Here is a 25,735-nt window from a genome sequence, read left to right on the forward strand (position 1 = left end):
CGGTGGTGTAGAGGATATTGCCGAGGCGTATTTGGCTCTTTTGAGGAACGAATTCCGAACGGGGAGTACGGTACATGTTGAGGTCGGATATTTCCTGTCTTAAAATCGCGGTGTGTGCCCTTGCATTGCAAAGATTCGAGCCGGAGCTGAGTAGGATGAAAGGGAAGTGGTGCATTGCGACGTAGTCGGGTAGGATGCTGTTCTGCACTGAATAGAACGATAAACGATGCCCGCCCGTAACCGAGTCATTTCCGTCATCAGAGCATCAGGCCCCAATCCCAGTCCTGTACGCCTGTTCCTATTTGCGTGCCGTCACTGTGTGTGAAAGCGTCTGGCATGCTGGCTTCGCTTCCAGAGGTCACGCGTCCCATTCCGGCCATGGCAGCATTGCTTAAGCGGTCCACGTAGATATCGTAGCCCTCTATCGCTGTGTCAATCTCGGTCATCCATGAATTCCCGCCTGCGTCGGTAGGGTCGGGATTTTGGAACGAGAATGGATTCCCGTAGCTGGTATCCGCGGGGAAGGCGTTCCATGATGATGTCTCTTGCTTGACTTGCGACTGAGATTGGGTTCGGGATTTTAAGCTGAGGCTTTCGCCACAGAGTCGATGGATGATGTCGCGACATTTAGGAGCGCTTGGATTGAGGTTGTTCATGGCGTTGATGATGCTCAGGGCTGTGAGAATGGAGTCGCGCCATCTTGGTGCGTCCGAATGTGTTGGATTGCGTCGCAAGCAGTGGATCGGGATTAATGCCGCTTGGAGAAGGAAGTATAGAACGTACCAGGCAGCGAGCCTGGTGTGGGTGGCAGAGACCCAGAAGTCAAATATGGCAGAGATGCATTCCTCGGCAGCCTTGAGGCAGCGCTTTGTTGCGATACTTTCGGCCGATTGTGCCTGCGACGGCGACATGGGAGACGTTACTGTGGCATCGAGCCGGTCTTGTGCCCATCGAATCAGGAAAGGACGATACATGATGATTCGCATGATGCGAAACCGCCAGCGGCTGATCGCGTGGCCAAGGAGGTACTCATGGGGGAGCGGTAGATTTTCGTCGCGGAAGTAAGGCGGCAAATTCTTCAACCAGCCGTCAATGAATTCGTCGTCTAGAGCGATCAGCTCTGTGGCGGAGGGGATCGGGTTGGATATGAGCCGGTTATAGATTCTGATTGTATGAAGATGGTAGGATGATTGCGTTCGGACGTAGGTGTAGATCGTCGCTTCATTAACCTCTGCAGGGAGCGATGTGGCATTTACGGGGAGATCCTAGTCAATAAGAGGTGAGCACTTGGGCCAATGAAGGGGAAACAGTTTCTCGATGTAGGTCCCTTACCTTTTCGTGTATGTTCGACGGAAATGGGATATCCACGCCTACTTGAGGCCAGTTTAGAGGCCTTCCGTAGGTGACGGTGGCGCCCACGTCCAGCACGCACAAGGACCACCACACTCTCCTGCGTATTTCCTTCTTGAAAGGCGCGGTTTGCCAGCCGCGGAACTCCTTATGGAGTCCCAGAGATATGGCGAGCCGGAGAGCAATGCCGCCGTAGTTGTATCCGCTGTTTGGTCTGTTCCTCTTCTGCAGGTAGTTTGCTGCCATAGCAAACGCCTGAACCAGAGTTATACTGCCCGTTTCTAGGGATTCGATCGATAGATTCGCCTTGACTGCGTTGAACAGGGTTGCATGTGTCTCGTCGGAGCAAGTGCTGGACACAAATGAACCTAAGGCGGCGACAAGATTCGCCAACGTGTGCCACGTGCTTCTGCTGATTCTGCCACTCAATCTGGCATACTGTTCGCGGAAAGAGGGCTCGTGAAGGATCGGGAAGGTCGGGTGATACAATGCGAAATAGGCATCGACAAGTGTGTCAACCATTGCGCGCGTGAGCATAGGCTGTGCGCGCAGCCATGTCGACGCGGAAGGGTATTCGCTGGACCTCTGATCAAATAACTGGTCCAGAGTCCGGCGTCGCTCACTCGAAGCATCGTTTGTCGTCCCTTCAGCTCCCGCGCCCATCCAGATGAGCCGTAGAAGAGCGGATCCCGAGACCGACCCAAGGAAGCCAGCGTTCGAGTCATTAGCCGTCAACGTCGCCATACCGTCGGTGATCTTGGGTATTTCGGCGTCGACACCGCCTCCAGAGGTCGCCTGGCCTCCTCCAGGATCTGCAACGTTCCAGGAAGACTCCCGCTCATCCCACTCAAAGTCATCGTCAGCGGCAGGAGGGTTCTCGAGTGGCTGAGCATCATCCGCCAGATTCGACCTGGATGCGGTCGGCGACTCCAGATAACCCACGTCGATCGGCTGATCTGAGCCAGCACCAGCGGGTGAGAACGATTGCGTCCGCTGTTGCATTCCCGGGACGATTCCGGCTGTTGGCGACGCAGGAGTTTGCTCGAACGGATGATCGGACGAGGCTACGTGGGACGACGGGTTGGTCGAGTCGCCCCCCAACCGAGGCTGGAAGTTCCCTCCATTGGTGATGCCATGGGCTAGCATTTGCGACAGCTGAGCATCGGTAAAGAAGGCCCTCAGCAGAGCCTCCGCTTTTTCCAGGCGCTCTTCGACTTCTGTCAAGTGCCTGTGCAAGTATTTAGTCCGACACTCGTGGACGGGACGGAGAGCACCCACTTTCGCGTCAAGGACGATCTGCTGTGCTTGTCATACAGGCAATGGCGATTGTACCGCTGGCAGACCGAGCACACGGGCATGCGCCCGTCGCATTTGCCTTTCCTTCGGCGGCATTCGCGACATGATTGGCCTGCGTTAGACGAGGTGTGATCCGACTTTGAAGGGTCGGCCATGGTTGAGGGCTCTAGCACGTCATCTCATGCATGCACATGTTGATGCTTCGACACTCGGGGTTAAAGGGAGATCAAACGACAAAAGTGCGTTGAGACTAACGATGCCCGGTCTTTGGTAGAGCGTTGAAGTCTCGTGCCGTGGTTGTGGCCGATAAGCCCCGCAACCGCCGCCGAAGCGGTTTCTGTTAGCTAAGCCCAAGCAATTCTAGCTGGTGCTAGTGAGGAGTCGCGGGCTCCCGGCGCTGTTTAGGGGCCCCCAAGGCTGCCCTAGCGGCTCCAGCCGGGCCTATCAACGAAGCCAAGCCTGCTACCTGAAAAGGCGGAGGCATATGATGCAACTGCGCCGAGCGGCTCTACTGTATATTGCTGTGTACAGTCTCACGAGCTTCAAGTCTTGACGCGGATGACAACCTTACCAAAATGCCTGCCTCCGTACAGATACTGGAGAGCTTCTCTTGCCTCGTCGAACGCAAACACCTTGTCCACGACAGGCGTAATCTTCTTCGTTTCGTAGAACCGCAACATCTCTTCAAATCGGTCTCTGGGACCGTTCAGTATGCCTTTTAACGTGACATTTCGACGAAGAGCCAGGACATTCACATTCGTGCGATCAGTTGGCTCATCTTGCTTTCCGCTGAGGTACCCGATGCAAGCGATAGTTCCCCCGAACGCGATACAATCGAAAGACTTCCTCAGTGTCTGCGCACCACCGGTCTCAAGGATGATATCGGCGCCGTCGCGCTCAGTGACTCTCATAACAATATCCTCCCATTCAGGATGCGTCCGGTAGTTGATGGCACCGGTTGCACCCAGTGACTTGGCACGGGAGAGCTTGTCATCAGAAGACGACGTGATGATTGCTATACCGGTGATTAGGTTGCAAGCTCGACAAAACTGGACGCCATCGCAAACGATACGTGAACGTGTTACTTACTCTTGGCGCCTGCAGCATGAGCAATCTGAAGTCCGGCAATAGAAACACCTCCGGTACCCTGCAACAAGACGGTCTGTCGATCGCCATGTCCATTGTCGAGAGGCTTCATACCATTGAGGGACATCCAAGCAGTCATTCCTGCAATCGGTAGAGTGGAAGCTTCCTCGTCGGTGAGGTAATCGGGGGCCTTTACCAATCCAGTGGCGGGGAAGACACGATATGTCTGGAGCACGCCGTCAAGGGGAAGGCCAAGACCGAATGCCATGTCTCGTTCTTTGATCTGTCCTGTAAGATGAGTTTGATTGAAGATCGATAAGACTCGGTCCCCAACATGCCAAAGCCCTGGCTTTCTATCTCCGATCGCAACAACAGTGCCGCACATGTCTGAGCAAGGCACGACTTTTGCAGATCCAATCGTCTTGTGGTGCGTATATAGGCCCATAGCAACTGAAAGATAGTCCAGATGACGAGGTTAGCTACGACGACGGACGTAAACTAAGGTGCCACGATCAAACAAAACAGACGTACCTTCAGTATCCCGGTAGTTCAGAGAAACCGCGTGGATCTCAACCAGCACTTCATCCTTTCCTGGTTTTGGCATTGGAAAACTCGCTTTGGTCAGCTTGTCTAGGCCATCCTGAGCAGTCTGCCATGCCGTTATCTGGTCAGTCATTTCCATTTTATCGTCGGCTGAGTCAATTAGAGGCAAGCGCGGTAGTGCTGGACCTGGAACATCAGACCGTTTCTCCGTTCTAATAGCACATATGCCTAAAAGACGCAAGGCTCTTTGGTGGTCCACATTCAAGAGCTCAAAGGGTTTTGTGCTTTAGGGATGGAAGAGCTCGCCCATGACGTTTAAACTGGCGGGTCTTTGCACGTAACGAGCAGCTTCCGGATTATGTCCTGCAAGATTGGCGACGCACATATCCGGGGATGGCACGCCATATTACCATCTAGCTTGAAGCGACAGGCTCACACAAAGATAGGTCATCAACCACGGTCTTTGGTAGTCTTTGTCCGCGTACATCTGTTGACAGCAAACCGGCATGGACGAAAGATGAATGCTTCGGCATGGCGTGCTCTTTTGCCCGCCCACGCCACCGTAGTAGCAGCACAAGACAACAGCACAATATGCTCTCCCATCCGCCGTAGTAACTGCAGCAAACTGCCAGGGTTTAGCCGGACGTCTATAATGCAACTCCGAGACAGTTCACCTCGTCAGATCCTCAGACTCCCATTCTTTGGATACATAGACTACTGCATTTGTCACCATGGCCGCGCAGGGGAGTATGCACAATTTGACAACGCTCATCAAAAGGTAGGCAGATATACCGCACACTCAGCCGGACAGGCCACGCTTCATCTGACACCTGTTAACGCTCCCAATGGAAACTTCTGCTAACTGCGCGGCCTGGACAGATTGGAAGCCGCAACTTCACGACTGGAGGATATTGCCACTGCCATAGATGGACCTGGGGCGGCTGTCACCAACGGAGTCACCACTGCTTTGTTGCCTTCGTCAGCCCCGGCTGGAACCCCTGAGCAAGCGCCACCGCCGCCGCCAGAGCCCCTGCCCAGGTCCGTGGAGGCTTTTGACCAGATAATCCAGGAGGATGTCGTGGCCTTTGTGAAAGCTGCAGAGAAGATTGGTGGTCTGGTCGAAGAGCAGGCAAAGGCCGTCAAGGAGGCATTCGAAGCTGAGCGGACGTACCTGCTCGTCGCGGCAAAGGCGAAGAAGCCTGATCCTCAGCCTCCTGAGTTGATGACAGAGCTTCACCGGCACACCTCAAACGTCGACGAAATCCGAGAAGCCAATCGACCGTCTCCTCTGTTCACCCATCTAAGCGCCGTATCAGAAGGTATCGTGGCGCTGGGCTGGATCGTTGAGAAGAGGCCGAGTGATTTTGTCACAGATACCCTTGGAGGTGCTCAGTACTGTGAGTCGCAAAGGGCTAGGGGATGTCGTTGACTCACCGGACTGACTTTGGGACCTTGCAGACGGGAACAAGATACTGAAAGAGTACAAGGACAAGTAGGTGCATCATGTTGTCCGCGCCGCGCCGCTCGCTGACAAGAACGACAGGGATAAGTCACACGTTGAGTACATCCAGGCGTACTACAAAGTCTTCCGCTCTCTGGCCGCCTACGTAAAAGAGTACTTCCCCACGGGCCTGACCTGGAACTCGAAAGATGGCATCGACGCTCTCGAGGCGCTGAAGCAAATCCAGTCGGGTGCGGCTACCCCCAAAGCAGCAACGACCGCCGGTGGTCCCCCTCCTCCTCCGCCGCCGCCGCCTTTGCCCAAGTTCGACGACGATGGTCCTCCGGCTCCTCCATTGCCACCAGCCGGCGACACTTCGCAAGGTGGAGGTATTGATGCGGTCTTCGAACAGATCAATAAAGGATCTGCTATTACGGCGGGACTGAAAAAGGTCGACAAGTCGCAAATGACGCACAAGAACCCGTCTCTCAGAGCCGGCTCCGCTGTACCGCAACGTTCCGAATCCCAGACATCTGTCTCGGCGCGTGGGAAATCTCCCGTCCCCAGCAAGAAACCTGAAAGCCTGAGGGCTAAGAAGCCAGGTCGGAAGGAGCTTGATGGTAACAAATGGATCGTCGAGAACTTTGAAAACACTCAGAACGAGCTTATCGAGATTCCTGCCGAGCTTAACCACAGCATCTTGATCTCCAAATGCAACAAATGCGTCCTGAAGGTCAGCGGAAAGGCCAACGCTATCTCGATCGACAATTGCACCGGCTTGTCGATACTGGTCGGATCACTCGTGTCCAGCCTGGACATCATCAAGGCACCTAAGATTCAGGTTCAGGTTGATGGCGTCGTGCCTACAATCCTGCTCGATCAAGTCGACGGCGCTCAGATCTACCTTTCCAATGATAGCTTAAGCACGGAAATCTTCACCAGCAAGTGCAGCGCCATCAACGTTGTGTTGCCGCCCAAGGACGACTCTGAAGATGACAGCAAAGAACTGCCCTTCCCGGAGCAGATACGCAGCGTGATCAAGAACGGCACTCTTGTCAGTGAGATTGTCGAGCATGCAGGTTAAGAAGCGCCATTATTCTTCTCTCGATGCTTGTATCATTAGCGATGGGGTTTGGGACGGTCCAGACTCTGCCAGATTCTCCCGATGATGCGTCGGTACATGGCCTGAGCCCGGCGTATGTGCGTCAGGAAACGAGGTGGACGGACAGGTCTCTTGAGACCAAGGCTTGCCAGCATTTCTACATTCGTCGATAGCTCGACCTAACTATTTATTTCAATCCACTTCAGCGTGCTTGTCCATGTGGAGAGAAGAGTTCGAACCACAGTATTCATCTTGCAGTATATCATGCGTGGTATGGGAGCGGAGTGAGCACAAGTTGCCCCCATTGCCTACGATCTTCGTCAATCAAAATCACCCTAAGGGTCCCTACATTTAGGTGACTCGCAATGCAAAAATAGTGCTAGCTGTGGAGTGCCCTCGCTTTTCCGGCGGTTTCGTATCGACGCCGTTCGTTGAGTCTGTGGTAAGTAACCGATAATGGACAACTCGGCTTTTAGCAGCCTAGACCTGACGACTGTCTAGAGTGGGCATTAGTTATGTAGTCCGGCGTATGTATTCCGTGCACATGCACAACCGCAACTAAACACAAAAACACGCACGCAGTGCTTGCATTGACGGGCGAACGTCGTCCTCCTTGTACCACCTACGGGCGTTACATGTTTCATTTCTTCCGCCAATCCCACCCCCTTAGCAGCGCAAGTCGGGGGTCAAACCTCGCGCCTGCCAGTCCCATCTCCTCTCTAAACAGAGGGTACAAGATGCCTCTCGCTGGCTTTCTCCTCCTGCGTCCTGTACACCCAGCTCCCGCGCTAAAGTCGGTGAGTCCTAGCGAAGAGAGCAGGGCGAGTGCTTCGCGTGGCAGAGGGCGCGGTGGAGGTGGTGGCAAGGCCGGGTTGGGCAGAAGAGGGGGCGTTGAGAATACAGTGGACAGCTCGGAATCAGCGGTCGCAGAGTCAGTCTCTGATGTCGGTCTTGGTGGAGGGACGGCGTCCGTGTCGTTTGAAGTGTTGCTCGAATCCTCCGACTCTGAGCGCGCATTGACTTGAATGTCTCCCACGCCCAGCAGATTGGGTGACTCTCGCGCGGGCTCCCATCCATGGTATTCCAGGGCAGGCGGGTCTGTCATGTCGTTCCCGGCCACGCTCTCCAACACTACGGCAACAGATTCTGCCAGCTTGAGGTCGTTCTCCTTGGCTGCGACGCGCAGGACGGACATGCAGAGCTCCTCGTTGGGAATGATATGCATGGATTCGACATATCCGTGCCACACAAATTTCGTGACGTGAATATCTCCGGCCTGGCTGGCTTTCAGCAGTAAGTGAAGGAGCGTGGGGCGAGGAAAGAGGAATCCGGAGTCAGAAAGTCTGTAGAGCAGTTGGATGAGTGCGTCAAAGTCCTGTCGTAGATCGCAAATTGCGTGGATGTAGATTGTCCATAACCAGCTAGGGATCGGGGACCCTTGGTTCTTTTGCGACAACTTCTCGAGCTCGACCGTTGCCATTTCTAATTGTTCTTCGCGGATGAGAGCGAGGATGTTCAGATGGGCGTGTCTGTTTGGCAGGGCGAATTGTTGCTGCGTGAGACGGTCAAGGATATTGTTGCGGAGATGCGTGTCGGGATGGATGGATAGGACCGTCAATGCCGCAAGGAGGATGGGCGCTTCGAGAGGCAAGCCTTCTCGTTCCATCTCTTGGAGGATCGTCTTCACGTTCTCGATTGACCCAAATTCCGGATGACACTGACCCAGAATCAGTGCCTCATAGTGACCAGGCGTCGGCTTAATGTTCCGCTCTTCGAGCAAGATCCTCAGAATATTGCGCACAGCTCGGGGTGCTGGCGTGTTTCTCGCCACCCAGCGCAACTCCGCCTCGAGGACTTCGGTGCTTAGCGCTTTCCTGGACAATATCTTCTCTGGCTTGCCGGTGTGGAGGTCTAGGAGTCCTCTAGGGTGCTCCTCGCCCGAACGACGCACCTCTTGAAGAAGAGCGCGGAAGCGCTTGGGTTTTTGCATTCGACGCCTGAGCTGCCTGTGTGTGAATCCCCCCTTTGTCGGATAACGCCCTTCCTGGGATATTTGCGCCGATGCTTGGGAGGCGGCCCCCATAGATGGTGCTTCCGCAGATACATCGGTATGCTGAGACTCCAAACCCTTCTTGCTGAAACTCGCGGCGAGGGTGGTCCCGGTCATCGATTCCCCAGCTGCACCTCTCTGATTGTCTTGTGTGGTTCCCGCCTTTCCTTCCACCCCTCGTGTATTGTCCGGGGAAGATTGTGGTCCTGGCGCAGACTGGGTGCCCTGATGGTCGTGGTCCCGCTTCTCCTGCGACCGTCTGATCCCCGTCAAATATGGGAAACCCTGAAACCCAGTATCTGTTGAGAGTCTCAGGTCGGCGGAGTCTTCTTCCTTGGCTTTCTGGGCTACTCCTGACGATGATGGCTTTTCCCTTGCACCATTGATCGATCGCGGACGGGGAGGGAGAGTCGTCGGGAGAAGAAGTTGCTGGCCACAAAAGGCCGCAAGGCGACAGCTTTGCTTCAGCCCATGACGGACGGAAGTTCTGAGCATCAGCTACACATAGCTGAGTCAGATGTTAATGAACCTTTGCACACAGTACTGGGCATGGCCTGTTCGCTTGAGTGAAACCAGAACATTGAGAAAAGCTTGGCGTTGTAGCCGCGTTCATTTGACACTCACGACGCGCTTCATTACGTCCGACTCCAATCTGCTTCAATAGCTCTTCGAATGCTGCGTCAAACTTGAACTACTATAAAGCGACAAGATGTCTCTGCGGTTATTGGCGTAGATCATGCTTTTGCCCTCCATCAACCTCGTTAATTGTCATGGCACCTGCCAACAGGACATCAGATTGTCGCCTCACTTTCTTTTCACCAGGATCCAGCGAACCACTCACTTCACGTATGACAAACAAAGATAATGCAAGTGTCGTCCTTTCTATCTACCTATGTTATGCTGGGCTCGTGAACCCGGTGGCTGAAAACGCTGAGAAGGACACTGAAAGCCTCTCATCCCTGCAGAGCCCGTAAGGTCAAGTGTGATGGCTCGTCCAGCGGCATGCCGTGCTCCAACTGCATGAGCATCCAGAGCCAGTGATCGGTCAGCTATGCCAGGGGAAGGAGAAAGTCTTTGTCGTTGAATGGAGCAGTGATTCCGCCTTCTAGCACGGATGCATTTGGACTGGAAACACCCGGTATTGCAAGATTCCGAGGTGCTCTGTCGACAGAGGTCCGCCTACCAGGTATTGATATCGCTTCAGCTTGCCCCCTCTTCAGGTAGTAGATCACTTCGACAACACAGATGGTAGGCATGCATCTGTGCTGAGCGCGGGTCTCTCTGAGCACACTAACTAGGCTGGTCATTTGGTTCCCTGCTAAAAGCATTCTATCAACCAGCCCTTTCACAATGAGAGGGAATCTGCAACACATCTCGATTATCCACTACAGCCGCATATACGTCCCACTGCTCAGCCAGAACAGCATGCAGACGACGGGGTCATGCCAGATCTGCCTGCTGGGTATCACCGCTTTCCCCAGATATTTCCCCAGACACGTGTTGATTGTTGCAATGGAGAAAAGCCATCTCAATCCCGCCATGCCTTTTGAGAGATAATCTCCGACGACCCTACGTCTGCCAGTTGTGTCCTTTTCTCCCCTTGACAGACCTCGGAGCATTTTGTACAAGCTGTTCAGTGCAGAAATGAAAGCAACAAGATCAGGGTAGTATCGTTCCAAGCCGTGATGTTCGCTGGGCAGCCTTAGTTGACATTGTCCACCTTGAGTCAGAAGGCTTCACGGTCCACAAACAATCTCGCACAGCTGACCATGAGAAAGTCATGGAACGCCAACCCTTCTTTACTAGGAATCTTGCGATTGAAACAGAATATCATGTGAGACGGTCCTCTGTTTGTGATTGAAGCGGATTCATATATGAGGGCGGTACTCTCCATCACCATTCCTCTGCCAACGACATGGGCATTCAACCTCGAAAGCCCTAGACCTATAGCGTGAGACAACTACTACCACATTCCACATCACACATTCAGGTCTGAAACCATCACCTACCTACACCCCAAGGAGAACTTGCCATCCTGTTCTCTCGTTTTCGAAATACCTCATCTCATCTCACCAGATCTCATCTCATCTGATCTGCCACCTCCGCCTGTACAATCTTAACAAGGACCTCCGCCAAAGCCTCCGGCGCCGTGACATTCGGACAATGCCCCGCGTCCAGAACATGAAGATCAACCTCCCTCCCGCTCTCCTGGCCGATCCGGTCAATATACCCCCTCTGCACGGCCGGCGGGATGATGAGATCGCGCTCACACAGGATCCACGACACGGCGACGTCCCTCCACCCTTCATACGTCACTTTACTCGTAAAGCTGGCGTTGGAGTGTCTGCCCATGGCGCGCACCTGACTCAACGCCAAATCGAGCGGATAGTCAGGGAACGTCGCTTTGGCGATGGTCTCGATGTCGAGGAAGCGGAGGAAGTTGTCCTACAAACCACGAACGAAGTGAGTAAGTAGAACAGAAGTAAGTAAAACTGTACGCACCTCCCCCACCGCCACCATCCCCTCAGGGGGCGGCCCGACCGTATCCTCCAGACTAGATCCCTCCCTTGGGACATGCGCGGCGAGGTACACGACGCGGATGACGCCGCCGCTTTTACCACTCTTGAGGCGTTCCTGCTTCGACACGCCGCGGAGGGCCTCTGTGGCGACGACGCCGCCGTACGAATGCGCGACGAGGATGATGTCCTTGGAGGATTCATCCGATTCCGTCTGGTGGTGGTTGGCTACGAGTAGCTTCTCGATCAGGCCGCGGAAGAAAGTCGCGTCGTCCTGCAAGGTGGCGGGCTGTTCGGGCGGGTTGCGGATCGCGCTGGGCAGGTTGGCCACGTAGGTTTCTTGTGCGGGTGAGAGGGCCGTGATGGCGTCTTGGAGGGGGTAGTACATTTGCGCGGTGGAGAAGGAGCCGGGGATGATGAGGATGGCTGGAGGCATGATGTCGTGCTCTGTGTGGAACGGAAGATGATGATGTTGTGGTGGTGGTGTTGTGGTGGTGGTGGTGTTGTGGTGGTGGTGGTGGTGTTGTTGTCGTCGTCACCGTCGTCCTCTTCCTAAATCCAAGTCGGTTGCCCTTCTCCCTCCACGTCTTTCGAGCTGTCTCCGTCTGTTTATGTCAATTGCGCAGTGGTGTAAACCGAAGACCAGACCCGGGGCCACAACAATTCACTACCTCTCTGATTTCTAATATGTGGGCAATGTTAGAGAGCATACTAGGGTAGCTCAGAAACCCGACGTGGATAACTCGCGGTTATGGGTCGATAATTTGATAATCGACAATGACCTACTGTACGTATGCCACGGCCGCGATCCGGTAATGCGATGAAGGGCCCAAACCATGTACTGGGTAGCCACCACTCGATATACCCGGCGGCCGAGGTGTCGAGGACTGTTCGTATACCGAACTCGCCTATAGGCTCGGATATGGTACGCCTGAAGAGGCCTCACGCTGACTATTTCGAGCGCAACTCGCTCGATGGTTGGTCGCCAACATTGGCATGGACAAAAAGGGTATCTAACCGGCGTCGATCGTTGAACGGGGCTCGGAGAATTGTGTTAGAATACGGGGTTGTGCATGGGCGGGAATGTGTCAGCTGAAAGGGAGGTGCATGCTTGGTCGTTTTCAGAGCACTGAACTCAGGGTACAGGTCTTGTGTAGGTGGTGGCCTAAAAGTCTCATGGCACTTGTGGAAGTGTCCTGTAACATGAGGCGAACAAGCAGCAGGTATCCATCCCCTGAGCCGACAAGGGCTCAGTGTGTCAGAAGCTTGGGGGTTTGACTTCCAACATGACAAGATCTCTTCCGTCTCAATTACTCCGTACTTGCCCGCGGTATTATTTCAGCAGTATTTTCCTTGAGGCACTCAGAAAACAACGTCCCCTTTATGAAATCATCCAACAGCGCCGACCCGCATAGTCATAATGTACAGTCGTTATAAATCCCTTTCGAACAAATGAGACCTTCCGGACTCTGATCCAGCACCTAAATGCGCGGTCCGGCATGTCGTCTGGGTATAAGTGTGTAGAACGCACAAAGATTGAATGCCCGTCAATCTCGCGTGTCCTTGGTGAGAATGGTTGACCTGCCGGTCTCGAGACTTAGTCTCGGACTGCAGTCGACAATGCTGCTTTCCGGCGTGTCATCCGTATTGCTGGGGGTATATCTGTACCGGAATCCGTCAACGACAATCATCTCGCCTTCCAATTCTTCTTCATATCGGGGAGGCGGAGTCACGTCTGTTTTATAGGATGGGGCAATGTCAGAAGACCGGCTGCTCCCCACGTCTCCACCAAGCACGGCCGGCTCGAAACCGTCCGGAGAATAGTTACTTGATCGAACGTGCCTTGCTCGACCCTCTTCAGCTTGCACGAGATCTCTCACAAAATCAGTGGCGTTCTGCATCGTGCGAACTTCTTTTTGTAGGCCGCCGTCATCGTCCTCGGGCGAGCCGTCGTGCTCAAGAAGTGTCGCTCTCTTTTCTTCATACTCCTCTGGGCCTGCTTTGCGAGTACACAGATTTTTCCAAAATGTCTTCCACTTGTGCTTGCATGCAGCTTTGCGGTAGAGCCTCTTTGTGCGGCACTCCTCCCAACGAGCAGCACGTTCAGCTCGTCGCCGTGGATCTCGAAATTTTATGATCGCCCGGATAACAACACCTGACACTATGACCAGCAGAACAAGGGATATGATCGCAAGGCCAAGCTTGCGTTGTAGTGCAATTTGTCCGTCGTGAGGACGTGTGTGGGGAAGGCCGTGATGGTTGGTTGCAGAGGGTGTGGCACTGGCAAGAGTGGCGAATGAGGAGGCGGAAAACGCTTGGACATATGTAGGTGAGGCAGAAGCAACAGCCCGAGTAGTAGGTTGCGGAGAAGCGGAAGGCTGTGTGGTAGGTGTGGACGCAGCAGGCGTGATATGGGCTCCATCAAGAACATCATGTACACTTTCACTTTCGATCATGAGTGGCTCCTCCGATGTCTTGTCTTGGATAACAGTGGAGCAAGGTGACTGAGCGTCGCCCTCCCTGCATCCGCTAACTAGCTTGTTGTGATGTTTGAAGTGAGCGACCAGGAGGTTTGCGATAGGTGACACTTCGCCCACTGCGGTTTTCCATACGCATTGCATGCTCGAGCACGCGGTGAACTTCTGCTTCAATAGCGACATGATGTTCCTGAGCGTTGAGTGTACCTGTTCATGGAGCAGCTCCATGTCGGCCTGTAACTGTGCAAGCTGCGCATATTCAGCCTGCAGCAGTATGTCAACAGGGGAATGAGGCTCGGACAGGATAGGCGTGATTGAAGGTACGTGACCAGACGAAGCGAGCCAATCCTCGCACAAATCTTGGGAGAGCCGATTCACAGGTTTGTCTTGGAGGCGGAGCACTTGAGGTTGGCCTTTCTGTTTGAAGGAGGTGGTAAAGCCCGACGTGTCATTGAGAGGATCTTGACCGACAACTCCCTCGAGCCGGACGGATACCATCGAAGCTTCGCCTTTGAGGCATGTTGATTCCCACGAGGCGTGGACATTCCTGACGCTGGAGTCACGGGTAGACGTCGACTGTAAGAAGATCTGCCCACTGGCAACACCGTTGCCGTAGTTCGAGGCGACGAGAGGGAGGCCATTCAGTCGGGGAGCTGTAGTACCACACTCCTCTTCGGCGGAGTCGATGTCTAGGGTGAGTTCCTACACAGCCAGGCGTCAATAAGGGTCGCAGACGAACAAGATTGTCCTCTTAGTATGACGCACCAATCCATCGTCTGGGCCCTCAAAACACCCCGGACAGGGTGCATTGAAATAGATTGATAAGTGATCAGGACCTTCTTCGAGTAAGCCACCAGCGAAAGTGACGATCAAGAGGTCAGTTACCTGTTGTACCAGCAACGGTCGTGATGTCCTTTGGGGATGGGGAAGGGGCAGGAGAAGCAGCGCAGAGAAGAGAGGCCGTTGCAAGCGTCAGGAACAAAGTGGCAGCCTGAATCAATAACGAGCACATTTTGAATCTCGCCGAACCGAAGGATGAACCACCCAAGCAAGTGGGACTAGGACAGGCGGAGGCCACTTAATGGTCAATTGTACAGCTGATTGTGAATGCAAACTGAACTGCCACCTCCAAGTGGAAGTGAACACTTCACAAATTTCACACCTCTCACGACTCCATATCCCAGAAGCCTCAAAGGAGCTGGTTGTGTTGTGGGGGAGAAGTCAGAGAAGGAAGACTGATTAGGTTGGTGATGTTTGGCCCGACACGGCTTTTTGGCTGGTGCCTGAGGAGCGGAGAGAGAGGCACAAGAAGGAGAAACACAATGGCGGAACGCCTGGTGGCGCCTGGCAGCCACTGCCTGTTGGGGTTTGGTGCGTGGTTTTTCGGAGTGACAAGCGTTGCACAGCCCGAGCATCTCGGCCGGTGGCTGCCATCCGGCACCGAGTCTCAGTGGCATTGGGAGCTCCAATTACCCGGTCACGTGAGGATAACGTTATTGACACTGCGGCGCCATGATCAAGCTTTGAGATGTTGTTTACTGAGCCACAGGCAGCGATTCAGGTCTGCAGTCGGCATGGGATATCTGGGTGAAAGCCAGGAGCGAGTTGAGGGATCAAGTTTGAGCAAAAGCCAACAAGCCAGTTGATAGACAGACACGTGAGCAAATGGCGCTCGTCATGCTTGTGTCCTTCACCGTAGGACGTGCATGTAACTTCACTGCCAAGCCTTTCCTCAGGATGTCAACACCCTTTACTGAACACAACCGGCCGGATGAGAACTAGCAACACAGGGTTTACTATACGACAAGCACCAAGCACCGAAGCACCCTCCAACACCACTCCATCACTCCGTGAAACGTCTTAGCAAGGTATCCGCAGACCGCGACACGGAGGGCGCCAAGCAAAGCTCACACCTCGCCATGCTCCCCCTCGGGCTCTTAACAGCGGCACAAGGCCACCCTATGCTCGTGGAGCTGAAAAACGGCGAAACTCTCAACGGTCACCTCGTCAACTGCGACACATGGATGAATTTGACGCTGAAGGAAGTCGTGCAGACGAGTCCTGAGGGCGACAAATTCTGGAGGTTGCCCGAATGTTACGTGAGGGGGAATAATGTGCGTATTCATGGTTTTTTTGTTTCTCTTTCTGATACACTGAGGCTAATTGCATTATGTAGATCAAGTATCTCCGTGTTCCGGAAGAGATCATCGACATTGCACGAGAACAACAGCAACATCAACAACAGCATCGCCAAGATGGCGGTCAGCGAGGGAGCCGTGGAGGCGGACAAGCAGGCCACAGTGCCGGTGGCAGAGGGGGCGACCGCGGTGGCCGTGGAGGTGGCGGGCAAGGACGGGGTGGTGGAAGAGGGCACGGGAGGGGCAGAGGGGGCGGCGGCGGTGGTGGAAGAGGTCAGAGCTGAAGAAATAAGCAATGGAAAAGGGCTACAGTGCCTTTTAATCATGGCATGTTTTCGATTGCGGCGACCTGGCAGCGCCAAAGAAGCTCATACACGTCATCACATTGCGAGTGAGGCCCCGAAGCTTTTGACATATCAGACCATGGGTTTCTGGGCCTGCGAACGCGGACGAATTTTGTACCCTCCGTGCCCAAGCATACAGCCAAATAATCAGCGCGACCATGGCACAGCAAGCGCCCAGCGCTTGCTCTTCCACAAAAGACGGCGAGATCGGAGGAAGCGCCTGATGTTCGACGCATCGTCTTTTCCCGTCACCCGGACTCCACCGCTATGCTAGTCCACAACAACGCTTTGGTAGCGGCGCCGTACTTTAGGCCGCACAATATGAAGAATCGAAGAAAGATTATATGCAGGTCGTCTCATCGTTATTTTTTCCCGAGCACACCAGATAGACATTGCTCAACCTGGTGGTGCGTGTTAGCGCCCGTTGCAATGTGCCTGGTAAAGGGAGGGCTTACCTTATTTGACACAATACCTTGACCCTGTAAGTACCAGCCCAGTCTCTTCAACAACTCGATTTGCTCCTCTGGAGACAAACCCATGATAGCCGTCTCAAGGACACCACCCACGGACGTCTTATAGACGGCGATAAAGCTCTGATAATACATGTAGGCGAAGAGACCCATGATGAATTGGCAATCCATACGATCTGTCATACCGCCATGTCCAGGGATGCTGTCGCCGAAGTCCTTGATCTTGAATGTCCGTTTCAGGCCAGATGCGAAGAAACCCCCAAACGGTGCAATGAGCGAGGCGAACGATGCGAACACGAGAATATGACCCTGCATAGGCGAGATGAAAAAGGTGTAGTCAAGACCAGTCAAGCCCTTGATATTATATGGGTAGGGCTTGAAAACCGGGTTCGGGTCGCATTGCAGACCAGTGAAAACGTTGGCACCGAGATCGTTGACGGGGCAGATGAAGTAACTGTAGCGCATCAAGACGTTGGTAAGCGCGAATCCGAAGAAGATTGTGCAAATCCAGGCTCCCACAAATCCCTCGACGGTCTTCTTGGGCGAAAGACTAATGAGCTGAGTGCGTCCAAACGTGATGCCGCAGATGTATGCGAAGATGTCGTTGGTGATGACCAGAGACGCGGGGAGGAAGAACCAGATCATGCCCTCAAACACGTTATTCATCATGAAGTGCGCTTGCACGACAATCAAGTAGAGGGCCATATGAGTCCAAGCGAACTGAGCGAACTGGAATCGGTAATACCCTTTCCTCAAAGAGGCAACGAAGGAGATGAACCCTGTTAGTTTGTCAGCGCTGGACTAGACGAACACAGGGGCATGCATACCGAAGATGTACATCATGAAGCTAATGAAGCGGTGATGGGTCGCAAAGGGCAGCAAGACCTTATCGACCAAAAGAATATGCTTGAAGTAGTAGATCACGCTTTCTCCGTAGAGGAAGTACATCGTGATGGCCAGAAAATACCAGTTCAGAGAGGTCGTCAAGGGTAGGTTCTTCTGCTTCGTAGGCACCTGAGCAATCGCGATGACCTCTTTGAATGAGATGATCTGGACAGCGGTTATGATCATAAGGACGTAGATGTGGCCGGCGAACATGGAGCCAAAGAAACCGCCGATCATGACCAGTGTCCATATCATTCGTGTGATGAAGGTTTGCTTCTTCTTCTCATATTCTGACACTTCTGCCGGCTTCTCGCTTTTCACCACATTGCCGTTCACGTTGTTGTCGTGGTGCTCTCTGGAAGGGCTCGGTGGTTCGGACGCAGTATCGCTCATGGTGGAGGAGCTTGATCGACGGTGATGGCTTCCGTTCCCATTGCCATTGCCATTACCATTGCCATTACCATTGCTGTTGCGATGCTGGAACTTGACACCCTTTTGCCTAGGCATCGCTGCGCGCTCGCGAGATGAATGAGCCGCAGGCTGAAGATTTTGCCGTTTTATCAGGGGTGCGCGCTGGCCAAAGGAGATGGAGATTGCAGTTTGGGAAAGAGAGGGGATGCCTCACTTGACACGTGCTGGTCAACTTTGGCCTGGCGGTTCCTACTAAGCGCAGCTTGTCGACAGAGTCCTGTGCTGCTGATTCTGGAAAGAACTGCAATTGATAATTCCTTTACTTGAGGGAACTTGAATGTGGCAAGTGGTGGAGAGTGTCGCAGTGTTTCGACAGCACCTCAAATTGATCACTAAGAATCATGTTGGAGCGCAGTCTGCCTGCGCAAAGCGGTTTGACTTCGCCCTGGGCACCGCCGGGACTTGCGTCATAGGGCTGCCCTTTGGGTTTAAGAAGCGGCTTAGGCGCCAATACGTCAGCTACCTTAAGGACCCGGAACTCGGGACTGGCTCGTGGCCTCCTCAGTCCGCCACCACTAATGCAACATTCACAAACACAGGGAATAATTCGCCTTTCGTGCCTCCGGTGTTGATACCGCGTCAGTCGCGTCTTTGACAACGGGTTCAACGTCCGCACACCCCCTGCCAACGGTATTTGTCTGATATGTCCAAGACGTCTAGACCCTCATCGTCGCTGGTCCTCAATGGAGGTCGAGTATGAATGGCATGGACGACAACGAAGACGAGACCGACCTCTTCGACGACGATGGGTTTGACAGCCTCTCAGAGACCGCTCTTCAAGAGCTCGAGCACAATGCTATACTGTCAACACAGGCCCAGGTTCAGGACTTGCACGCTCAAACCCCGCCAGAGCAGAGGCCACTCCCTATACCGCAGCCTAGGACAGCAGCGGCACAAGCACTACCCAATTCCCGTCCTCTGATCTCCAATCCTGCCTTTCACAGGTATCTGACAGAGGAAGATGATAGCTTCGAGTTGATAGGTGAAGAGGGCGTGCCTACTCCGGTCGAGGAATATGATTCCTTTCCTTTTCGACGGGCACAAACGAGCGAGGCCGCTCGGAGAGAACAATTCCGACAACGCCACGGTCAAGCCTATGATGGCTCTTTCCATCGCTCTCTCCTTCACAAGGACCCATCGCGCCAGGCAAGCTCCTTTCAACCCGACCGAGGCGACTGTTCGTTGCAGAACATCCCACCAAGGCCTGATGAGATGATGTTGGATGCACCTCCCCAGCAAAGTGGACACGCTGCGCAGGTAGATGAACATGAAAACGTCCAGTATCGCCTCGAGAAACTACAGCAGGAACGGGATGAACTTGCGCAAGAGCTTCGAGCAGCAAATGACGCAGTATCATTGCAGAAAGGCGAGATTTTCATTGTCCGAGCCAAATTGGAAGAGGAGAGCAGAGGCTACAGCCAACAAATTGGCGCCCTCAAGAAGTCTATGGAAGAGCAATTGGCCAAGCATACGGCGCAGCTATATGCGCTGACCGAGAAGAACAACAACCTGACAACTCAGTACAATTTTCTGCAGCAAGAGCATAACCAGGAAGTTCAGGAAAGCAAAGCATTGAGACAGCGCCTGCGGGACAAGGCACAGCTTGAAAGAGAGACCAGTCCTATCGCAACGCCCAGACGTGGGCTGGCAAACTCACTTCGAGACGGCTTCAATGATAGCGACATTATGCTCGTATCGCCCTCGAAATCTGCCCGACGCTCCAAACCACCAACGCCCACCGCGGCAAACAAAAGGAAACGAAAAGCTGCGGAACCAAGTCCCATCAAGCCTCTGCCTCTGCGGCTGTCGCATCAGGGTCAGACTAACTTACCGCCCCAACCTGTGCAGACAGTCGAGCCCGTGGTCCCTGTCACTCGAAGGGACAAACAGGCTGAGCGGCATCTCAAATTCCTACAGTCAATCCTCAAATACAAGCTCAACGACACCAAAGACCCACTGATTGAAGCTCTTGTCAAGTTCACCTTGCCTTCGAGCCCGACCAAGACATTTTCGGCCATTGTTTTGGAAGGCACTGCTCAGCTTACAGGAAGCCGTCTCCCCAGTGATGTCCTCCAACTCTTTGTCGACCTGTGGTCCAAGTGCATAAAAGAGCAATACTACAAGCCGATCAGCTTACTCCTGGAAGTTGTCAACTATATCATCAACCTCGAAATGTCCGTCCTTGACGCCGACATCATCACCGCTCTAAGCCTCGTCCTCCAATCCTCCATCACCATCAACGCAAAGAACCGCTTCGAACACTCACCCGTCTACCACGCCACATACGGTAAATTCCGACAGACGCCACAGTCCATTCTAAATCGAGAAGTCAACGGCACGTACTGTTTAGACCTCATGCTCACCATAGCGTACACTGTGTCCGACGACCCTAAGCTACTCTCACTGTTCTGGCGCCAGATGAATCCGGAATTTGTCCTGATGATGCTCAATGCCTGGCAGCCCATTTCAGACATTTCGCTCATGCTCCGTCTCCTTTCGACCAGCATCTTTCCCTCGACCTTCGGAAGCATTTGCGCCGACGATCAACAAACCCAAGTCGAGCATTGGACCCTGAGCCGCATATGCTACCTCCTATGGGAAACACCGCGTGTCGACGAAGGTCTACCTCCCAACACGACCGCTCAACTCTGCCACCTCCGTCTCGAAGTCATGGATCTGCTGACCAAGATGGCGATTACGTCCTCGCCACATCCCCATGATGACCCATCCCATCACGGCAGTCTGCTACTCGCGAATGACGCCCACGCCATTGGCCGTCTGGTGAGAAGCCTCTACGATGAAGTTTCGGCGATGTACGCGCTCCACCCGACCACTCATCACCTGCACGCCGAGCTGATCAACAAGGGTGTCTCCCTCTTTTACCACCTCCTTCAAGTCCATGGCAGTTCCATCAACCTCCAAGAGAAACTGTCGGCGATTAACGGCGGCGTGCACAAACACCGCGTGGTGCTCACGCGGCTGGCCTTCTCGGAAGGGTTCGTGATTGACCGGCTTGTCAGTGACGAGACCGTGGCGATGGCGACGCAAATGCTAGAGGAGAGCGTCACGCCTGACGAGGCTGATGATCTGGTGGAATGCTTTCCAGGTTTTAAAGGGCGAGGTTCTCGTGCAGAGGACGACTGAATGAAATAAACTTGATTTGTGACGGTAGCATAGCGTTCAGGACAGAAACGGGGATCGTTTAAGGGGGGCAGGTGCTATCTGCGGTTCTTCTCCTGGGACGCTACTTACGAGATGCATTTGGGTTTGATGTAGCGGAATGGGTCGTGGGAGACAGGAAATGACTCTCTCCTCGCTACGATGATTATGTGCGGGCAATGGGAGTGGAATGATAACGAGAAATGATAATACCCGAGGAGGCATCGAGACGGTGTTGGTCAAAAACGAGAACGACGCACGAGAACAGCATCGGGAACGACAGCAATTCTCGCGCTCAAGTGACATTCTTGCACCTGCTTTTCATTCCGTCCTCTACGTCCGAAGCTAAGCGTGCAGCTCTACATACTCCCTGAGGAGACGGACTGAAGGTCACGATGGGCGTCATTGTTATCGCGCGAGATACATACGTCCAAACTTACATTGTCTGAGACATCGAGTCCGAACCCGAGTTCGAGTCAGAGGAGGCCCTGAATCTACGTAGGTCATATGCGCATAAAGTACTGAAAAGTAGACAAAGAAGAGGGGAACAGGGGCGCACAGTTCTCCGGCATCTCAATGCATCTCGGCTTCCGGGTTAAGGAATGCATGTGGTCTTCAGTAGGTACCTAGCTAAGGACGTCCCGAGGAAGTAATTCTCATACCTACTGTACAGTATGTGATGATCCGGTCGTGTTTGCCCTCGCCCGCCAGTGGCCCAGAGATAACATCGCGGAGTGGTATAGCCCGCGCATGGCTAAGGCATGGGCGGCGGTGGTGGGGTTTGCTTCTGCATCTTCGGCGCAGATGCCGGTGATTAAAGAAAACCCGGGGACTAATTAAGAGAGTCTTGGAAGGCATCAATCGACCCGGTTTGCGAGGGAAAATGACAAGAGCGTGTCAACACGAAGGTACTGTAAGAAGGGGCATGTAATAACTCGGCAGAACGAAAGTCCACGTTCCGCACAAGAACAACTGACCATGCTGAAACCCCACGACGTTCAGATTCGGACACCGGGGTCGACATTCGCTAATTACCACCTCGTCAAGAGCTTGAAGCGTCCCTGCTAACTTTGAGTACAATATACATTATATCCAAGAAAAGGGGCCTGCCGGCTAAACCAAGCAGCTGTAGCCCGTGATGAAGCATTACTCAGCCTACAGCTGCCCAAGATTTATTCTCGTATCGTGTCGGTCGTACTGTCGTCAAAGTGTTGCTCTTACCCAGAATCTCTTTGTGGGATCTGGATACGGTAGGGCAAGCCGTGTTGGCTGTCCCCACGCCCAGTCTCATCTTCCCTCGCAAGCCTGAGTACACGACCATTATGCCTGTCTTTTCGGACCCGGCTTTTCAAACTTCCTGAGGAGCGGGAACTTTGTGTTTCCACATCATGATGCACAACTGAGCCGGTGTTGGAATGTAAGGAACCAGAGTCATTTGGGTGTAAAGGCAGTCGCGACACAGCCGAGTACATCCTAGACGTCGACGTTCTAAGTGGCGGTCGGGGTCGGGAACGGGACCGTGGTGCTGTTGTCGGCGCAGTTTGAAGTGACTGGGCATCAGCGTCTCCTGTTTCGTCACCATCGTGGTCGTCGGCGCCCGCTTCTGAAGGTGCGTGGTGCACGAGTTCGTACGATGATAAAGATGGAGCAGAGTCTTCGGAGACACGGCGTGGAGGCTGTTTATGATGGCGAACAGAGCCCGAGGCAGAGTATGTAGACGGCAGAGAGGCTGTTTCTACATCTCTATGTCGAGACCGATGAGACACTTTTCGTTCCACCAGGCTCGACGAATCCGACTGAGAGTGCGAGTGTTGACCAGAGCCGTATTCCGAGTCCGATTCGAGATGGAGTAGATCAACTTCGACCGGCGTCATGTGGCGCAGGAGTTCGGCAAACATGCGCATAAGAGCCTGGAAGTCATCATCACTCAAGGGCACTGACGAAAACCGGGTTCGTTCATATGCCGCCAGGAATGCGACGGTGAGAGAATCGTCCGGAACCACGCCAATATCAATGAGGTATCGAAGATAAGCTCTCATCCCCATATTGCCGCTCCTAGCGATTTCCTCAATGACTCTCGGATTGGGTAGTGGACTGCCATCAGGCCCAGGCTCGACCAGCGGATCTATCGGGGCGAGGCTGACGGTCTTCGCTTCGACAAGATCCACCAATTCATCCACTACGGTCGCGTACTCGAGACCGGGCAATTCCTTGGATGCCGGCGACGACCACCCTGCATGTGCAATATTTCCCCAGCTCGGCTCGATCGTCTGATCGGTGCTTGATTTTGTCTTTGTCAAGGCTAACATTCTCATCCCAGCATTTATTGTATCATGCTCGAGTCTCTTACTCCGTGGCCTGACCTGAAAAGCAATCACAGCACTCCGCTCTAGACATTCTTGGATGAGTCGATGCACCCTTCGGCCCGGGAGATCTTCCTTCTCGATGGGCATAAACGTCTTCGGTATATCCTTAAGCACCGACCGATTCGTGTATAATCTGGACGCATAGATGAGGACTGCGAGGAGTGCAGTGAATACGTAGACGCCGGCAATCAGGAAGATATCGATCAGGCGATTCCGCTTGTAGGACTCGTAGATGGTGTCGGCAGGAGTAACGGCGCTAAAAATGATGAGGAGGATGAAGACGGCCGTGAAAGAGGTGCTGTAGAAGATGCGGAAGATGATCTGTCGCGCTCGGCCTCCTGCCATCTCCGCGGTGTTGGCAGGCGACGTGACGGCGGCGCGGTCATGGCGACACTGGGAGCCTCATGTATACGTTTAACTATCTCATGGTGGACTTGGAATACGAGATAAAAGTGTGTTGTGGTCGTCTACAGAGGTCAATGGTGGAGTTGATCTTGTGGGATTCCGGCTATACATCGGCTTTCACTTTGGCCTCAACTTCATCTCAGTTTCGTCTGAACTCGCTTTGACTCGAACCAGCAATGAGATGCCTCAATGGGCACCGGATCGAGGTGCAACAGCGCCGCCTTCGGACAAACAGCGGTCGCACAGAAGTACCTCGACCGGTATTGAGCGGATGCTGCTATCAAACCGGAGAACGTCTCCCTTCGGAATCGGACGTCGTCTCTCAGAGTCTCTAACATGAGCGAGCAACCGATTAAGCCGCAGATATCATCTTAACCCACATCTACCAGGCCAAATGCTATGCTGAGCTTCGACTTCGCCTACCCGAGACGCTTTGCAATGATCGGACGCTTTGCTGCCTTCGCTCTGTTGTTCAGATTACGCAGCTTGCCAACAGGTCGGCGATCCCATTTGCTTGCAATTCAATTCTCCACATCGGTCGGCGAAGCTGCACGCGGGCGTCGGGCAGCAGCTCATTTGAGCTGACAAATCAAGGTAGGTAGCTTCCAGCCTCTGTTCGAGGTCGAAACCAGCTTTAATACCTAGGCATGACCTTTCATGTCGTCGAATTCGGCCTGGTATTTCGGATCACCAGACTCGGTCTTAGAAACCGGACCACGTGCCCTGACGCCTTCAACACATCCGTCATGCCACCTCTCAGTTTGTACGATACGGCAGTTTTGCCCATGTTACGCGTCCTCAACATCCTCTCCAAGATCCTCAAGAAAGGAGAAGATTTTGCCAACACAAAGGGGTTGTCACATTCCGAAATCCTCGGAGCGCGGATTGCGCCTGATATGAAAGACCTACCATTTCAAATCCAGACTGTTTCAAATACCGCCAAGTTCCTTGCTGTCCGTGTCGGCGGAGTCGAGAACCAACCGTGGGATGACAACGAAAAGACCTTCGACGAGCTGCAGGCCCGTATTGCCAAGACCCTCAAATTCTTCGAGACTGTGAAACGAGAGGACTTCGAGGGAAAGGAGGGCAATGAGGTCACCATGCGGGACAGGAAATTCAACGCACTGAGCTATGTCAACGACTTTGCCTTGCCGAACTTCTACTTTCATGCCGTCACAGCGTACGATATCTTGAGGATGAAAGGTGTGGATATCGGGAAGGGGGACTGGCTTGGCTGGAGATGACACAGCCTTGAAAATGCTCGGAATGTTGCGGCCATTTCGAAATCAAAGCACACTGCCGGCAGCTAGATTTACAGACGGACCTTATCGGGCGAGTGCAAACTATTCTGCTTCTTCAGGATGATTGCCGGGCAAAGGTTGACGACAATTCTTCAACCATTCAATCCCTAAAACAAGACCGGCGGTTTGTCCAGTAATTTCTTGCTGGGTTTGCATGAGCGGATGAAGTGAAGCCGAATCGCATACCGGAGGGTGGACTTCTTCCGATATCCCCAGGGTCATCATTTCGCTGTTCTACAGCTGAAGCTGCTCGATGCTGGGAAACCATACCGTCTCCGTCTAGGCGCAGTGGCTATACAGGACTACACAGCTCTATCCTCCGCTCGCATCGCAGA

General features: G+C 53.6%; 11 protein-coding genes across 11 annotated transcripts; 4 read left to right on the forward strand and 7 right to left on the reverse strand.

Moving 5' to 3' along the window:
- Nucleotides 1-257: 257 nt before the first annotated feature.
- Nucleotides 258-2,801, reverse strand: G647_08275 (uncharacterized protein; the record flags this gene model as incomplete). The annotated part of the gene is made up of 3 exons (XM_008732587.1): nucleotides 258-1,265; nucleotides 1,333-2,578; nucleotides 2,629-2,801. The coding sequence occupies 3 exons, from the start codon at nucleotides 2,799-2,801 to the stop codon at nucleotides 258-260; spliced, it is 2,427 nt and encodes an 808-aa protein (XP_008730809.1).
- Nucleotides 2,802-3,188: 387 nt separating this feature from the next.
- On the reverse strand, nucleotides 3,189-4,414 carry G647_08276 (uncharacterized protein; the record flags this gene model as incomplete). Its single annotated transcript, XM_008732588.1, has 3 exons — nucleotides 3,189-3,661; nucleotides 3,736-4,182; nucleotides 4,264-4,414. The coding sequence occupies 3 exons, from the start codon at nucleotides 4,412-4,414 to the stop codon at nucleotides 3,189-3,191; spliced, it is 1,071 nt and encodes a 356-aa protein (XP_008730810.1).
- Nucleotides 4,415-5,006: 592 nt separating this feature from the next.
- On the forward strand, nucleotides 5,007-6,800 carry G647_08277 (uncharacterized protein; the record flags this gene model as incomplete). Its single annotated transcript, XM_008732589.1, has 4 exons — nucleotides 5,007-5,053; nucleotides 5,155-5,672; nucleotides 5,734-5,767; nucleotides 5,819-6,800. 4 exons carry the CDS (start codon nucleotides 5,007-5,009, stop codon nucleotides 6,798-6,800), a joined length of 1,581 nt encoding a protein of 526 aa, XP_008730811.1.
- A 658-nt stretch (nucleotides 6,801-7,458) lies between these two features.
- G647_08278 (uncharacterized protein) lies at nucleotides 7,459-8,985 on the reverse strand (the record flags this gene model as incomplete). The annotated part of the gene is made up of 1 exon (XM_008732590.1): nucleotides 7,459-8,985. The coding sequence occupies one exon, from the start codon at nucleotides 8,983-8,985 to the stop codon at nucleotides 7,459-7,461; it is 1,527 nt and encodes a 508-aa protein (XP_008730812.1).
- A 1,962-nt stretch (nucleotides 8,986-10,947) lies between these two features.
- G647_08279 (uncharacterized protein) lies at nucleotides 10,948-11,820 on the reverse strand (the record flags this gene model as incomplete). The annotated part of the gene is made up of 2 exons (XM_008732591.1): nucleotides 10,948-11,313; nucleotides 11,371-11,820. The coding sequence occupies 2 exons, from the start codon at nucleotides 11,818-11,820 to the stop codon at nucleotides 10,948-10,950; spliced, it is 816 nt and encodes a 271-aa protein (XP_008730813.1).
- Nucleotides 11,821-12,931: 1,111 nt separating this feature from the next.
- On the reverse strand, nucleotides 12,932-14,873 carry G647_08280 (uncharacterized protein; the record flags this gene model as incomplete). Its single annotated transcript, XM_008732592.1, has 3 exons — nucleotides 12,932-14,563; nucleotides 14,627-14,697; nucleotides 14,747-14,873. The coding sequence occupies 3 exons, from the start codon at nucleotides 14,871-14,873 to the stop codon at nucleotides 12,932-12,934; spliced, it is 1,830 nt and encodes a 609-aa protein (XP_008730814.1).
- A 907-nt stretch (nucleotides 14,874-15,780) lies between these two features.
- Nucleotides 15,781-16,283, forward strand: G647_08281 (uncharacterized protein; the record flags this gene model as incomplete). The annotated part of the gene is made up of 2 exons (XM_008732593.1): nucleotides 15,781-15,975; nucleotides 16,038-16,283. 2 exons carry the CDS (start codon nucleotides 15,781-15,783, stop codon nucleotides 16,281-16,283), a joined length of 441 nt encoding a protein of 146 aa, XP_008730815.1.
- Nucleotides 16,284-16,705: 422 nt separating this feature from the next.
- On the reverse strand, nucleotides 16,706-18,205 carry G647_08282 (uncharacterized protein; the record flags this gene model as incomplete). The annotated part of the gene is made up of 2 exons (XM_008732594.1): nucleotides 16,706-17,592; nucleotides 17,641-18,205. 2 exons carry the CDS (start codon nucleotides 18,203-18,205, stop codon nucleotides 16,706-16,708), a joined length of 1,452 nt encoding a protein of 483 aa, XP_008730816.1.
- Nucleotides 18,206-18,865: 660 nt separating this feature from the next.
- Nucleotides 18,866-21,313, forward strand: G647_08283 (uncharacterized protein; the record flags this gene model as incomplete). Its single annotated transcript, XM_008732595.1, has 1 exon — nucleotides 18,866-21,313. The coding sequence occupies one exon, from the start codon at nucleotides 18,866-18,868 to the stop codon at nucleotides 21,311-21,313; it is 2,448 nt and encodes an 815-aa protein (XP_008730817.1).
- A 1,232-nt stretch (nucleotides 21,314-22,545) lies between these two features.
- G647_08284 (uncharacterized protein) lies at nucleotides 22,546-24,039 on the reverse strand (the record flags this gene model as incomplete). Its single annotated transcript, XM_008732596.1, has 1 exon — nucleotides 22,546-24,039. The coding sequence occupies one exon, from the start codon at nucleotides 24,037-24,039 to the stop codon at nucleotides 22,546-22,548; it is 1,494 nt and encodes a 497-aa protein (XP_008730818.1).
- Nucleotides 24,040-24,845: 806 nt separating this feature from the next.
- Nucleotides 24,846-25,343, forward strand: G647_08285 (uncharacterized protein; the record flags this gene model as incomplete). The annotated part of the gene is made up of 1 exon (XM_008732597.1): nucleotides 24,846-25,343. One exon carries the CDS (start codon nucleotides 24,846-24,848, stop codon nucleotides 25,341-25,343), a length of 498 nt encoding a protein of 165 aa, XP_008730819.1.
- Nucleotides 25,344-25,735: the final 392 nt, after the last annotated feature.

This window comes from Cladophialophora carrionii (assembly GCF_000365165.1).
Source record: "Cladophialophora carrionii CBS 160.54 unplaced genomic scaffold supercont1.7, whole genome shotgun sequence".
NCBI lineage: Eukaryota > Fungi > Ascomycota > Eurotiomycetes > Chaetothyriales > Herpotrichiellaceae > Cladophialophora > Cladophialophora carrionii.